The sequence below is a fragment of the Scleropages formosus genome, chromosome 6 (assembly GCF_900964775.1).
Source record: "Scleropages formosus chromosome 6, fSclFor1.1, whole genome shotgun sequence".
NCBI lineage: Eukaryota > Metazoa > Chordata > Actinopteri > Osteoglossiformes > Osteoglossidae > Scleropages > Scleropages formosus.
Genome location: NC_041811.1, coordinates 29,277,499 through 29,291,546, shown reverse-complemented (window position 1 = coordinate 29,291,546; position 14,048 = coordinate 29,277,499). Strand labels below are relative to the sequence as shown.

Genomic DNA, 14,048 nt, shown 5'->3' with positions numbered 1-14,048 from the left:
GTTCGAAGCTGAGCACAAGAATAATTTACAATGACTGTTGTTATGTACAGTTGAAGCTCCTGTCACGATTCAATGGTCGTTGACTTTTATGAATGAAAAGGAGAAGGGTTAATGAATGGCAGGCTACTAGAAAGTGACGTTACTATTCCTGTGACGTCACTCTCCTTTTATGGAACTGGCCGCCGAAGCCCCATTCATAAAAAGGAAGGCGAGGCGGCTGCAAGCGATAGTAATCCTCTCAGGAGAATAACAGCACAACAACACGGCAGGAGGAGGAGGAGGAGGAGGAGGGCGTGTGTATCATGTGTATGTGTATGGGGGGGGCTGGTCTTCGCAGGATGAGCGAGCGTCCCATCATCCCACGTCCGCCCTCTTGTACATGATTTGTACAGTGTAGACAGTGAGTGTCGGGTTCGGTCGCGCGCGCGCTCGCTCGCCCGCCCGCCCTCCAGGAAATGGTTACGATGACCGAGCTCTGCGAGATGGACTGTAACGTGCTGAAGCGCTTTCTGAAGGACGACGGGGCCAAGTGCTTGCTGCTGGATTGCAGGTCCTTCCTCGCGTTCAGCGGAGGACACATCCGAGGCGCCGTGAACGTCCGCTGCAACACGATCGTGCGCAGGAGAGCCAAGGGCTCCGTGTCTCTGGACCAGATCCTGTCGGGGGACGAGGAGGTCAAAGCCCGGCTCCAGTCGGGACTCTACTCCGCCGTGGTCCTGTACGACGAGAGGACGTCCGATGCGGACAACATCAAAGACGACGGCACTGTTACTCTGGTTCTTAACGCCCTGTACAGAGGCACCTTCGGGACCCCCATCTATCTCCTGAAAGGTAACCCGAACACGTCTGCCTGTCGATTAATAAAATGCAGGGTTTCCTCTTCCTTTGATCGATGGACCTTTTCTGGAGCGATACGGTCAGTACAACGTGCTGTGCGAGTAATAGGTACGTTATTGTAAAGTTACTCATCTAGTAACACTGTAACTGTGTAAAGCCTGGCACAGCGGTGTCGGATAATGGCTCAATAAACGTTAAATGTAACGACTGGACTGAGTGCAGTTTTACTTCCCACACGGAAAAGTAAAACGAGAACAGGCGACCCCGTCTCACATATTATTATAAGCGTCTTAGCATTTTTGCAATAACTTCAAACAATGGGCCCGTTGTTGGCTTTAATTTCTTTTTTTTCTTTTTTTTTTTTGTAAACATGAGTGCTGCCAGCGTGGAAACAGTGTTTCACAACCGTGTCATGAGGACACGCCGTCAACAGTGGCTTTCAGCCCGCTGTCACTCAACGCCCGTTTGTCTTCATCGGACCCTCAGCAAATTTGCAGTCGCTGATTTAATTAGTAGCATCGAAAAATTAGTAGCATCGAAACGTCTTCTTTAGCGGTTCGTCTCCAAAATGCCACCCGAAAGCTGAAAAATGATGAATGCGAAATTCAGTGCCATGTATCGTGAAACGAGGCGACCTTCAAAAAAAATGAATACATGAATATATTAATATAAATCATGTGCTTCATTGTGAAAAATATTTCCATAATTGGGTTGAAGACACGCGGCCGGAATGATCCGTGTTAGCAAAAAAATACTGAAAGCAAATGTATTGTGTATTATGAAAGAACATGCCATTCATGTGTTCAGCAGGCCCAGCACAATTACTCTTATTCAGTGTGGAAGGAAATATGATTAAAACAGAGAAAAGGCTGCAGACAACCGCAGAGGACGCTTAACATCCGGAGATATTTCTGATAGGAAACAGTAACTCGTTCCCTTAAAAATACCCACATACTGTACCAGCTCGCAGCCTTCTTATTTAGTGTCTCTGTGTCTTTTTTTTTCAGTTAAAACAACCATACACACGTTTTCTTAGAAACGCGCTTGCTCTTTTCTCCTCTATGATTTGCTGGTTTTGACTATATAAGCGGTTAACAATGCAGCTGGTATTGTTTGTTTAAAATAATAAGCAGAGATAAAGGTGTAGTTCTGCCAGTGTTACATTAGTTACCCTAGTCTGCTATTTCCATTAAAGTTGTTTGTACCTCGCTGTTTATTATTATTATTATTATTATTATTATTATTAGCGAAAAATATAAAATGACAAAAACAACTTTTTAGTGTTTAAACACATTTCCTTAGCAATATCACTATGGCGACTGAGAGAGGAAATTGGTTGCATTTTATCTTCCTATATTTATATTTGCCACAAAACTGCGAATGAACTGGACTGATTAGCAAATATTATAACGCCTATAATAATATCACTACTGGAGAAATAGTTTCGTCACCGGAGAGTCGCGAAGGCTGTCTGTAAAGTCCTCAAACCTCATATTTCTCATATTTATCAATACTTTTTTTCTTTTTTTTTTTCCCAGGCGGCTTCGACAGGTTCCTCGCCGAGTATCCGGAATTTTGCCTGAAAAGCAAGTCTCTGACCGCCGCGTCGCTCCAGCCCGGCGCCGAGTCCGGCTGCAAGTCGTGCGGAACCCCTCACCACGACCAGGTGACTGACTGACTGACACACACACACACACACACACACACACACACACACACACACACACACACACACTCACTCACTCACTTTGGGGCGCGTCCCCCTCCCCTTTTTGTGGAGGTCGCGGCGCCGTCCGCGCGCCACTGACGCGCGCGCTCCCAGGCGACACACACACACACACACACACACAGATCGATCGTTTCCGGCGGACGACCTGTGACATAAGCGGGGTCCCGATCGATGGGCCCTGGGTGCGCGGGGCCGTCCTCGCGCCCCCCGCTGCGCGCGCGGTGCTCGTGGTTCACTGCAGGCCCGTTAATTAGTCAGGTCATTAATGAACAATTAGCTGCATGAATGAAAAGTGGCCCGAGGGAGAAGTTTTCTTTCAAAATGTTGTGAAATTATTGTAGGTGTTGCTTGGCTCCCTCCAACATCTTGCCAGGTGCTGAGAGACCAAAAATAATAATGCATTAGTATTCAGTGGATCTTAACAGGAATATTGAGGGACCCATAATGATTATAGTTGCTTTAACTTTGGGGACCCCACCCCCCCACCATGTTACACCTCTGTATATTAAACAAAATGTTTCACGCCTTTGTATGCACCCCTTCTCATGCGGTGTATCCTTTCAGACACGCACACATGAAATCATCGTGTTAAATGCGGTTGCCACCTGACCCACCCAGGACAGGGAGATGACAGGTGGTGTGAAGTGGCCCAGCTTTCTCGAAGGCCCTCAAAGCGTGACCGCAGTGTAACGCGCGCCCTGCCGCCCTCTCTTTGCCTCTCCCAGGGAGGCCCGGTGGAGATCCTGCCCTTCCTGTTCCTGGGCAGCGCCTACCATGCCTCCAAGAGGGACATGCTGGACAGAATGGGCATCTCTGCCCTGCTCAACGTGTCCTCCAGTTGCCCCAACCACTTTGAGGGCTTGTACACCTACAAGTGCATCCCAGTGGAGGACAACCACAAGGCCGACATCAGCTCCTGGTTCATCGAGGCCATCGAGTACATCGGTGGGTGCCGCTTCTCATCCGGTGGTTTCCGAACTCTGCGGTCTCGTTTGCCGCGCCTTCGGGCTTCGGCGTAAGCCGCGAGTGGAGCTCCGCACACTTCACGAGGATCGCTCGCATAAGTTTTGCCCCAGTAAATCCGTCTTCGCAGACTCCCTGGCTGTCGAAACCAGCTAATTACGTGTGCGGATCTTCCTGTAACGCGAATCAATAGATTGCGGATACCTTGTTTATATTCTGTCAATTTAGAAATCAGTGCAGAGATGCTGGGCATCGCGTGTGTGTGTGTGTGTGAGTGTGTGAGAGAGAGCTGAGACGTGTCGAGCTCAGAGGATGCGGACTCTTTGTGATCCGCGTGGCTCCCGCAGCACATAGACTCAGTGCTGGTGTTCTCCCAAGGCCGCCAGTGCTGGAGAAGGTAGGCAGAGATCAGTCCTGGTTCAGGAGCTCCTCCAGGTTCAAGAGAACACAGCGGCTGTGCGTCAGAGTGCGACGCCCAGGGACTGGGCTCTGACTCATCGTCTCTCCTCTCTGCGTCGGAAGAGCCCGCAATCCTGTGTGTTTGTGTATGCGTGTGCGGGTGTGTGCGCGCACGCGCATGTGTGCGAGAGAAATAGAGAAAAGAGAGCAGAGGCTGCTGGGAAACAGACGTGATATTCAGTACGAGATGCCCAGAAGAGAACCCCCCCAAAAGCAGAGCGCTTGTCCCTATATAGGGACCAAGTATAACATATATTGCTGTGTGAAAATCATCTCTTACATGACTAACAGATGTGATGAACACAATCACCTATTGACCTCCTGCCCCACCTCCTTGTTAATCAGCGCTTTGCTACCCAGGGTGGGGCAGATTGGTGGAAGGGGCAAGTGACGGGCAGGGGGGGCACAACGAGACAACGTCGCTGGCAGCCGCTTGCGCTCATCTGTCAGTCCCTTCGATAAGATTCAGAAACACAGCGAGGGATTTGCAGAGGGACGTGGTGGACAGCAGGGACCAGCAGAAGTGCGAGTGCTGTTACTCTGCGTGTAGTTTCCCTTAACACACTTTGGTGGGAGATCTGCAATATTCCAGGAGTTATTATTATTATTATTAGTATTATTAATAATTTGTACGTCCACCCCATCCTGTCCTGACCGTGCGGCTCCCCTTCCCCTTTGCCTTGCAGACTCGGTGAAGGCGTCCAACGGAAGGGTGCTCGTTCACTGCCAGGCCGGGATCTCTCGCTCTGCCACCATCTGCCTGGCCTACCTGATGAAGAGGAAGGGGGTGCGCCTGGAGGAGGCCTTCGAGTTCGTCCGGCAGCGGCGGAGCGTCATTTCGCCCAACTTCAGCTTCATGGGCCAGCTGCTGCAGTTCGAGTCTCAGCTCCTGGCCACGTCCTGCTCCGTGGAAGCGGCGAGCCCCCCTGCCTCACGTGGCTCCAAGGCGGCCACCGCCCCCGCCGAAGCCTCCAGTACCTCCACCTCACCCTTCGTCTTCAGCTTCCCTGTCTCCGTGGTGACGCACGGGCAGTCGAGCACTCTGTCCTACCTGCAGAGCCCCATCACCACCTCGCCCAGATGCTAGGGCCCCCCGCACCCACTCAGGGATTGAGACGTGTGCCAGCGCCCCCTAGTGGTTAAAGCTTTTAGGAGCTTCTACAGTCTTCAGTCTGTTGAGGCTCCTCCAAGACATTGTACAGAACAGAAGCTTCTAGAAAATTTCTGTACAGCTGGTGGGAGCTTCTAGAATCCCAGGCATGTTGGAAGTTCCAAGTAGGGGAGTTTTGCCGTTTCTAAGTAGCAGCTGAAGGTTAAGACCACTTTTGTGCTCTGCAGCGTGTCGACGTGTCCGTCTCTGAAACACGGTCCTCCTGTCTGTTAGATGTAGGCCGGGGAGGGGGGGGAGACAGTTCTGAACCTCACATAACTGCACATGTGCAAATGAGGTTTAAGTATCAGCCAGTGGACCTAAAGGGCGCACCCTCATCGTTAGTGATCTTTCATCTTCCTTCACACTTTCAGGGTTGGTTTCCTCGCACCGAAAGTGCAAAGTAGATTAATTGCTGCTCTAAAGTGGTATCGTTCATCTCCGTGTTCCTCATCGTGTCTTCCAAGAACTCCTCCGGGGCTCGTGGACAAGCCCTCCTCCCCTTTCCAACAGGAAGCTCTCCACCTCTGTCAGATGGTAGTGACACGTGCTGCCCACCTCCCTCACTTCTTCTACTGGACCACTGCTTTGATGGGGAACTTGAGGTGGTCCGTGGCTGGGTGTCCATAGCTGGGGACCCATAGCTGGGGGCCAGTGGGGTCATGTGCAGATGAGCTAGATAAGGACTTGCATGCTGCAGTGTAGCAGGGAGGAAGAGAAGTACAGGGGAGGGGGCGTTTTCCTTTTTTTCTTAGTGCCTTGTTCACAGAGAAGGTACAAGATGCTCCAGGAACTGCTGGATGCCCATGTCTGCATTCAACAGTTTCTCATCTCGATCAAGCAGAGAGAAAGGCAGGAAAGCATTTCGAACTCTTTCAAACCGCAATACACATTTACCAAGTGTCATTGTCTCTTGATTCTTACATTTCCAAATTGGAGCAATAATTTTCTTTCCTCTCTCCAGTTGCTGCCAAAGCACTATATTTCCTTGTAATACCTTTCTCGGTTTGTTTAAACGTACTACTTTTTATTTCATTGCCCATTTTTTCAGTAGCTTGACTTGAAACCTTTTTTTTTTTTAAAGATGTAAGATTTTTTTGAAGAATGTTTTTAGAAGTTTGATCTCCATCCCTGTTGTCTGTCTTCAAGTCCTGCTACTGCCAGGTCAGTGGGCTGGAAAATGTGTTCAACTTGTCTTTTGTCTGAAAAAGGCTGTAGATTCAAAACAAGTGTCATGCGGGTGCAACCTGTGAGACCTGCCCAGGCCCCGCTCCTCGCGTCCGCAGCGGATGGGGGACGGGAGCAAGGGCGGGTCCACGATGTCCACTCAAAACAGCCCCGAATGCACAAACTCTTATTCAAACACTGGGTAGTCTGAAATCACTGAAAATGTATCGAGAACGAGGGTGTGGGTGGGTGCTGGAGGGGTCCAAGTCACTTCAGATGGGTTTCTCCAAACCTTATATGAGTAAAACTACAGAAATGCCTGGTTTGTAAAGACCAAGGCTTCCCTGGATTGTTTATTACCTTTTCTTTTTAATCTATGTTTGGCGAGACACAGCTCTGTAAATGATATTGCTTTTGAATGCAGAGTTGCCTTGAGGACTCTGGCTTTTTCAAGGTGGTCCTGCAAACTCTACCAGCCCAGAGCGAAGGCTCTAAGCAAAATGTAGGATTGTTTTTTCCCTTTTTCAAGAATGTTGGCACCTTTTTATAGAGCACTTTTAAAGTGATGCAATATTGTGATGTACTTTTAAATTCATTTGCACATTAATTCAAGAAAAGGTAGTAGCTGACTTTTTTTCCTCATGTATTAGGGTAGTCAAGTGACAGTAATATGGTATATAACAGTCAACAATCATGAAGCAATGCAATACTTTATACCTGTGTCAAGTGAAATGTCAAACTTCCCATGGCAATATCATTCAGATATGTTTTTTTTTTTTTTTTTTTTTTTTAAATCCTTGCTTTTGTTATGTTCATTTATTTATTTCTTAAATTCCATTTAAATATAACAGTTTTCATAAACCAATGAGTCATGTGTTTTTTTTTGGGTCATGAAACATTTCTTAATGAATATTCTATTAAATTCTATAGGTGTGGGAATCGGGTTAAGATTTTATAGCGATTGTATCTGTAAAGACAAAGACATCTTCGGTTGGTGAACATGTGGAACGCTGTCAGGACAGATAAACCAAGCTGAGATTGACAAGCTATGGCTTTGGGGGACCCGTCGAATATTTGGAGCAGCAGCGCCATCTAATGGAAGCACGTATTTACACGTTATAATGCAAAGAATTTCTTGCACTCTGCAGCTGCCCTGTGTAACTTAGAAGGGTTGCACTGAGGTAAATTACTTGAATAAGCATTTCTTAGAACTTCTGAGTTGCTGACTGGGTTCTGTACCTGGAGCAGCCTTCTTGTAGCAGGGAGCTGATTTCTGTACCAGCCAAAAGAAGTCAAGACATGAACTGTCACATACTTTATTTTAAGACTAGTTTACAAGGTTGAATTGCGTTAGACAAGTCTTCAGATCAGCGGTGTTACACTGGTGGATGCAGGGTTTAGTTTCAGTAACAAAGACAAAATGTACATTAATAAGACTCATTCGAAGAAGCAGATAAGGAATACGAGTTTCCCTTGGTGGAGGGAGAGGCTTGGGTTCAGGGCAGAGCTTGCACTGATCGGCAGGGCCATAGCTGTTGATCTATCTGGTCATTTATGGTTCTGCATGGATACTGTTACAGAGAGCTGGCTGGGAATGGACCTACCCAGAATACAGCAAAGAGATCGAAAAAGTGGGAGAAGTTCAGTTTGATCCTACCCCAACCTGTCTGGTTAGATCTTCATTCTTCAATCAATCAGTTTACTCTGCCTCCTCCTCTGCCTCCCTGGCTGTGAGCTCATTCTCATAAAACATCCCATTTGAACCAGAGCACGATGTGAGGAACAGGAGGTCAGAGGGGTTCTTCCCAGAACTGTAAGTAAGGCAGCTTGCTTCCACAACAGAAAGTTACACATGTGACTGCACTCAGTAGTACATTAATTACAACCAGTTATTCAATCTCAAAGTGAAGTTTTACACACTGGAAGAAAGGGGGGAAAAAACTGGGTAATGAGTATGGCAACCTGACCAATCAATACATCTTTCTATGGTTAATATTCATTCAAAAAGGAAAAAAAGAAAAAAAAAAAAAAGTTACTGAACTGGACCTCCAAGCCATTCCATCTCCAAAACAAAGGGAAGAAATCCCAAAGAAACCCCACTTCATTTACAGTACTAATAAAATCCAATCTTCATCAGTAAACAATATCAAAGCTTTACAAAGGCATTATCTTTTACATAACCTGTACATTAATGGACATTTTTTTTTAATAATGTAGTTCTCCATTTCTAATAACTTATCTTTACTGTTTAAAAGTGCAAATCCTTTAAAATGTGAATTCTGTGACTAAGACAACAGGGCTTTGTGGCATTCACAGATCTCTTGTGCAAAGTAGTAGTAGAGTTGTGAAAATAATTAGCTTTTAGGTTTTTTCCACACCGTTTACATCTGTTCATCTACTGAACCCACTCTGAAACCTCTTTAAAGAAAGAAACAAAGAAAAGGAAGGTTGCTACACACTGTGTTTCCCACAGTAGCCTGTACACAGAGTAAAAGCAAAGTTAAGGTCCCTACAGACTAAACCGTGACATGGTCCATTTTATACTGTAAATAATCTAAAAACAAATTAGAAAAAATAAACCATAATTACAGTAAAAAGAATACAAAGCCTTGAGGATAAACACATTTATGGGCTTTAATTAAAAGGAAGCAAATCCATGGGTGTGTGGTGCTTGTGAAGACATCAGGGTATACATGTCCCTTCCCCCTATTCTGTCTCCTATCCTTAATGCTTATAGGTGGGGCAGTGAACAGGAGTCAGGAGGGCACAAATCACCCTGATGGTATGTAGTGAGACATCTCCATGGTAACTGCACCTGAAGGCATACACTCATTTCCTGTTTAACTGAAAGACCACCTACTGTGAGAGAACACCACTGGCCACAGCAGACAGTCTGGGCACTCGAGGGTGAGAAAGGGGCAGCAATGGTTAAGCAAGAAGGCAACTTTCTGTATACAGTGAGAAGGGGGTGGTTAAAACAAAACAAAACATGAACAGAAAGAAAGACATAATGGTGGCCATTTACAAGGTTATGTTGAAGTAAAATTAAAAAAAAAAAAAAAAAAAAAAAAAAAAAAAAAAAAAGGCATTTTAACTAAACCACAAGAGGGAGCATCAGTGGCAGTCAGTCCCGAATGTGTGAAGTGTTCAGTAACAGTCTCTGCGGTTCTGCTGAGTTGCACTACGACTTCTGCTCAGCGCCAGGGGCACTCTGGGCCGTGCTCTCTGGCTTCAGAATCTGGTAGGTGATGAGGTACTCGGGGTACGCCTGCAAACAAAGAGACACCAAGTGGAATGAGAACCAACTCACAGATTTCAAATGTTCCTGAATCCCACTATCTATGACTGCAGTACACACCCACATTTTGAGCATCATCAATCACTACAACTAGTATTATACACAGTAGTATGGCTCTGGAGAGAGTAATGCACTGCGGTTCAGACTGGGATTGAGGGCGACTAGGTCATGCTCACCTGCTCTCCTCTATAGATGACATACTCAGCATAGGCCAGGCCATTGACGCTGGGCCGCCCAATGACCGAGTGGTGGCCTGGCGGTGCATGAGCCATCTTCATTGCACTGAACTGCAGGAATGACTTTCCCAGTGTGACCCGACAGAAAAGCATTTGCCTGAAGGAGAATGGAACATGCATAGTCACGTGCGCTCACACTAAGTCACATGTACAGTCACACAAACAAAACAGAGCCAGGTCAAGAAATAGCTATCCAATGAATAGCAAAGTGTCACCGTTACCAAGGAATTAACTCCAAAGATGGAATAAAACCAAATGCCTTCTTTTCACTTCAAATGCTTTTATGAATGCATATTTTTGTCTATTCTCACCTGTGGCAGGTGTAACAGGAGCGATCCTTGTGGGTGGGGCAGCCTGTTCCACCCCCAATGCCATACACATACTGGTTGCTCTTTGATGAGTTCTCTGCAAAGTAGATGCCAGCACCGAACATCCCACCAATGTAGGCGTGGCGCTCATCAAAGCCTTTGTGAATAATGGCGTTGATGAACGGGGACCCTGGTAGATGCAGGAGGATGGTCAATAACCTTCTGTAGGTCCAAGCAGTTAAACTGACTCACTGCTGTTAAAGCGACTGCAACTGTTAAAGTGACAACCACTTTAACAGCTGCAGTATGGTAGGGAGGATGTGCAAGTGGAATCATGTCAACTCTCTGAAAAGATCCAGCTCCTTTGTACTCAAGCAGGGAGTCCTCGAGAATGTTCTGGACTGCTCACAGTAAAGAATGGAAATAGCAAAAATTCATAATGCATCTCGCTTACTAATTTCCAGGACTACGCCTTAAACATACCACTTTGAAACAAATGTTTCAAGCATAAGTACTGCCTTCAAGCATCATCTGTTTACATTGAAAACAAACGAGCAATGGGCACCTGTACAACGTAAGGTCAGTAACAGTCACACTCACCATGGAACAACATGCGCTCATTGTGGTGGTTGTGGTTTTCATCGGCAATTTCCTTCTGCCGATGTGCATAACGTTCCCTCAGCTTCTTATTCACCACCTTCTGTATCTGTATGGGATAGACAAACATACTGATCATCCAGGGGGCGATAAACCAGTGACCCACAGTTACTCACCTCCAGAGGACACACTGGCTCGCAGCCAATAACTCCCGATTGTAAGTAAACAAATGTAAATGTAGAGAAAATTCTCATCTTTCAAGAGGAAAGTGTTGGGACAATGAGCCAGGAAGACAAACAAGACACAAACTGGTTTACAAGTATGTCTCGGTATCTGGATATTTACATTCATTCAACAGAAGCTTTTCACCAAAGCTTTGCACAGTGAGTAGTATTTAGTTAACACCTTTGTCGAAGGTGGCTTAGAGCTCGAGAAACTAAAGTAAAAAACCAACGATTACTTGCCCATCGACAAAGTTGAATAATGTAACGATCTCTCTAGCTCTAAATCTCTCTCACTCACACACACACACACACAGCAATTTAGTCACTAATTCATCCAAAACATTTCTGTAGACAGAGAGGAAACCAGAATATCTGAAGAAAAGCAATACGAACATGGTGTGAACATGCAAACTCTACAAAGACCGAACTGGATTCACACCCATGTGCAAATTCATAACACTGGACCTGTGAAATGTCACTACAACCTGTTGAGCGACCATGCTACCTGACTGCTAAATATTTGTCCCTTCACATGCAACACAACACCTCCAATGGCTCTGTCACTCTCAAGAATAATGCTGGGTACCAGGCTGAGGTATGTTCACAGCCTTTACCTTAAGAACATTGTATCTGCTGAAAACCCCTCCTGCATTGCCCCCATCCCTGTGCTCCCGGATGGTGCTTTGGAGCTGTGGAGAAGAAGAAAGACAAGCTCAGAACTGAAGGCTATACCAAGAGAAACACACACACACACACACACACACACACACACACACACACACACACACACACACACACACAGTTTGTTGATGTACCTCCTCTTCCACTGACTGGAACTCCTTGTCATCAGGTGCCAGGTCAATGAGCACAGTGCCCTGGCTGGCGCAGTGAAATGTCAGGTAGGGGTTGGCGCCTGAAGCGGAATAGGACCAGACAGGTACATTGATATGATACCTCCCCAAGAACCGGCCTCACTCTCCTGCAGATCCTTCCTCAGGAGGCCTCTTTGCTGACTACCACTGTCTCCCTAGTGAGCCCCCCTCCACTGTACCACTCTAGTCCCATTACCAACTCCTTACCATCTCTCCTGGCAGCCCACCTCAGTGCACCCTGCTACCACTTTGTACCACTGAGGACCTCACCTTGCTGGCCTCCCAGCAGCCTTTCCATCCCCTTGATAAGCTTATGCCGGTGGCCATAGGCATTGATGCCAATTTCCTTCAGCTCCTCATGACCCATGTCAGCCAGCACATCCAGTGTAATCTAAAAAGGAACACAGCCAATCAGAGCATATTCAATGGATGGTTACACATGGGGAGAGGCTGGGTAACCACTCACCTGTTCTCTCTCAAAAATGTCCCTCAGGTGCTCCAGGCCTAGGCTCTTTAAGAACTGGCTGATGTTCATGTCCAGAATAGCTACTGGATCAAAGCAGACAATTTAAGAACACGCAAACTATGCAGTACCTAAGACATACATACTGAAACATGGCCTTCCAAGCGCTCTGGATGTCTCCACTCACTTTCGCCCTCCTTGCGGTCAGAGCCAGTGGCCCCGTCAGCAGGCCCTGAGGCCCCGGACACAGCCAGTTCAGCCAGGGGACCTGCCAGGTTGTCGATGCTGCTAGCTGCTGACAGGCAGGATGGTGTGGAGGCAGGCGAGATGACAGAGGCACTGACAACTGTAGCCTGAGGCTTGAAGCAACTGGGCAAAGCATCAGGCGGCATGGCATCCATGAGAAGAGCCCTGATGTCATCAGCCTACAATGGAGGACACAGGATGACACATAATCAGTGGGGTTTTTTTTTTTTTTTTTTAATGTATCTGCACGTATCATTAACATACTGGCGATCAGAGCAGTCAGCATCTTTTCTTAGATCCAATGTGGTATGTGTACCGTAGCAAGGTCGAGTGGTGTCTGACCCTCCTGGTTCTTCATAGTGGGGTCAGCCCCATGGGCCAATAGCAGGGCACACAGCTGAGTGCGGCCCTTTTGGGCTGCTTCGTGCAGTGGAGTGAAGGCCCACTTGTCTGTGGCATTGACGCATGTGTTATACTTGATCAGGAGTGCCGCAATGTCCACGTGCTGTGTGGGGAAGGAGGGGTTTCAGAGTCACTCAAAGTGCCTTATTCAATCTTTAGTGATACTTCTTAACCATCACAGAATTTGTTTTAACATGCGCCAAGAAACAAAAGCACACAATTTTACATGTTTTTAATTTTGCCAAGTGCATTATGCATTAACGTTCCTTGTAGAAAATTCCCTGGGAAAGGATGGTCAAAGATTTCTACTAGCCCAAAGAACGAGGTGGTTAGGGTATCAGTCTAGAGCAGAGCAGTAACTGCATACCCCAGAATCTACCCTGCTGAGAGCAAAACCCAGCAGACAACATTCACGCAACCAGTTTCCCCATTTCCCACATGGATTTGGACCGTGTTCTCTGGCGTATAAGTGTGTACTTTGATTTGATTGGCTCCCCATTACTAGCATAAACGTATGCTGAGGATCAGTTTCCTTACTGCTATGGGACACTCACTCCATAGGAAGCAGCATTGTGCAATGGAATAAGCCCCCCTTTGTCCTGGGCGTTGACGTCAGCGCCATGCTCCAGGAGGTACTCCGCCACCTCCAGATTGTTATAGCCAGCTGTGGGGTTGGTGGCAAGAGAAGAGATGTTATACAGACAATGTCACATTGAAAGTGCCCATAAATGTACACTATCTCAAGGTGTTCAATGCCCTGAAAGACATGGCTGTATGTATATTTGTGTGTAAAACTTATGTATTTACACACAGAGACATAATAAAAGACCAAGACATGTGCATTATATATACAGATGTATCCTTACCCACACACAGTGACACTTGGCTGCTATGTGACACTGGCACTCATTATCACAGCCTGCAGGCGTCACCGGCCCTTTCATCGTAGCATTAGAGTCCCACTAATTAGCATGATTACAAATACCCACCACATTGCAATAAAGCAAGAAGCACAAGGCCAGTGTGACCTGGGACATTTCAGCAGTTCTGTTATCTACCAGGCAGCGGCCACCATGATTTCTCATCCTTTGGGGAAG

General features: G+C 46.7%; 2 protein-coding genes across 5 annotated transcripts in view; one reads left to right on the top strand and one right to left on the bottom strand.

The window, feature by feature from the left end:
* The first annotated feature begins 247 nt into the window (after positions 1–247).
* Positions 248–7,049, top strand: dusp4 (dual specificity phosphatase 4). The gene is made up of 4 exons (XM_018749069.2): positions 248–831; positions 2,376–2,503; positions 3,292–3,511; positions 4,675–7,049. The coding sequence occupies exons 1-4, from the start codon at positions 456–458 to the stop codon at positions 5,073–5,075; spliced, it is 1,125 nt and encodes a 374-aa protein (XP_018604585.1). The 5' UTR covers positions 248–455; the 3' UTR covers positions 5,076–7,049.
* A 558-nt stretch (positions 7,050–7,607) lies between these two features.
* The window catches only part of tnksa (tankyrase, TRF1-interacting ankyrin-related ADP-ribose polymerase a), a 50,505-nt gene continuing 44,064 nt past the window's right edge, over positions 7,608–14,048 (bottom strand). For 2 of the 4 annotated variants that reach the window (XM_029252770.1, XM_029252772.1), the window contains 11 exons: positions 13,506–13,615; positions 12,866–13,054; positions 12,491–12,728; positions 12,307–12,389; positions 12,111–12,231; positions 11,784–11,881; positions 11,583–11,657; positions 10,748–10,853; positions 10,151–10,337; positions 9,780–9,936; positions 7,608–9,573 (listed from right to left, as the gene is read on the bottom strand). In XM_029252770.1, coding sequence (XP_029108603.1) covers positions 9,487–9,573; positions 9,780–9,936; positions 10,151–10,337; positions 10,748–10,853; positions 11,583–11,657; positions 11,784–11,881; positions 12,111–12,231; positions 12,307–12,389; positions 12,491–12,728; positions 12,866–13,054; positions 13,506–13,615 — 1,451 coding nt within the window. In that variant the 3' untranslated portion in view covers positions 7,608–9,486. The remainder of the gene's footprint in view (positions 9,574–9,779; positions 9,937–10,150; positions 10,338–10,747; positions 10,854–11,582; positions 11,658–11,783; positions 11,882–12,110; positions 12,232–12,306; positions 12,390–12,490; positions 12,729–12,865; positions 13,055–13,505; positions 13,616–14,048) is intronic. The other 2 variants (XM_029252771.1, XM_029252773.1) reach the window with 1 other exon arrangement.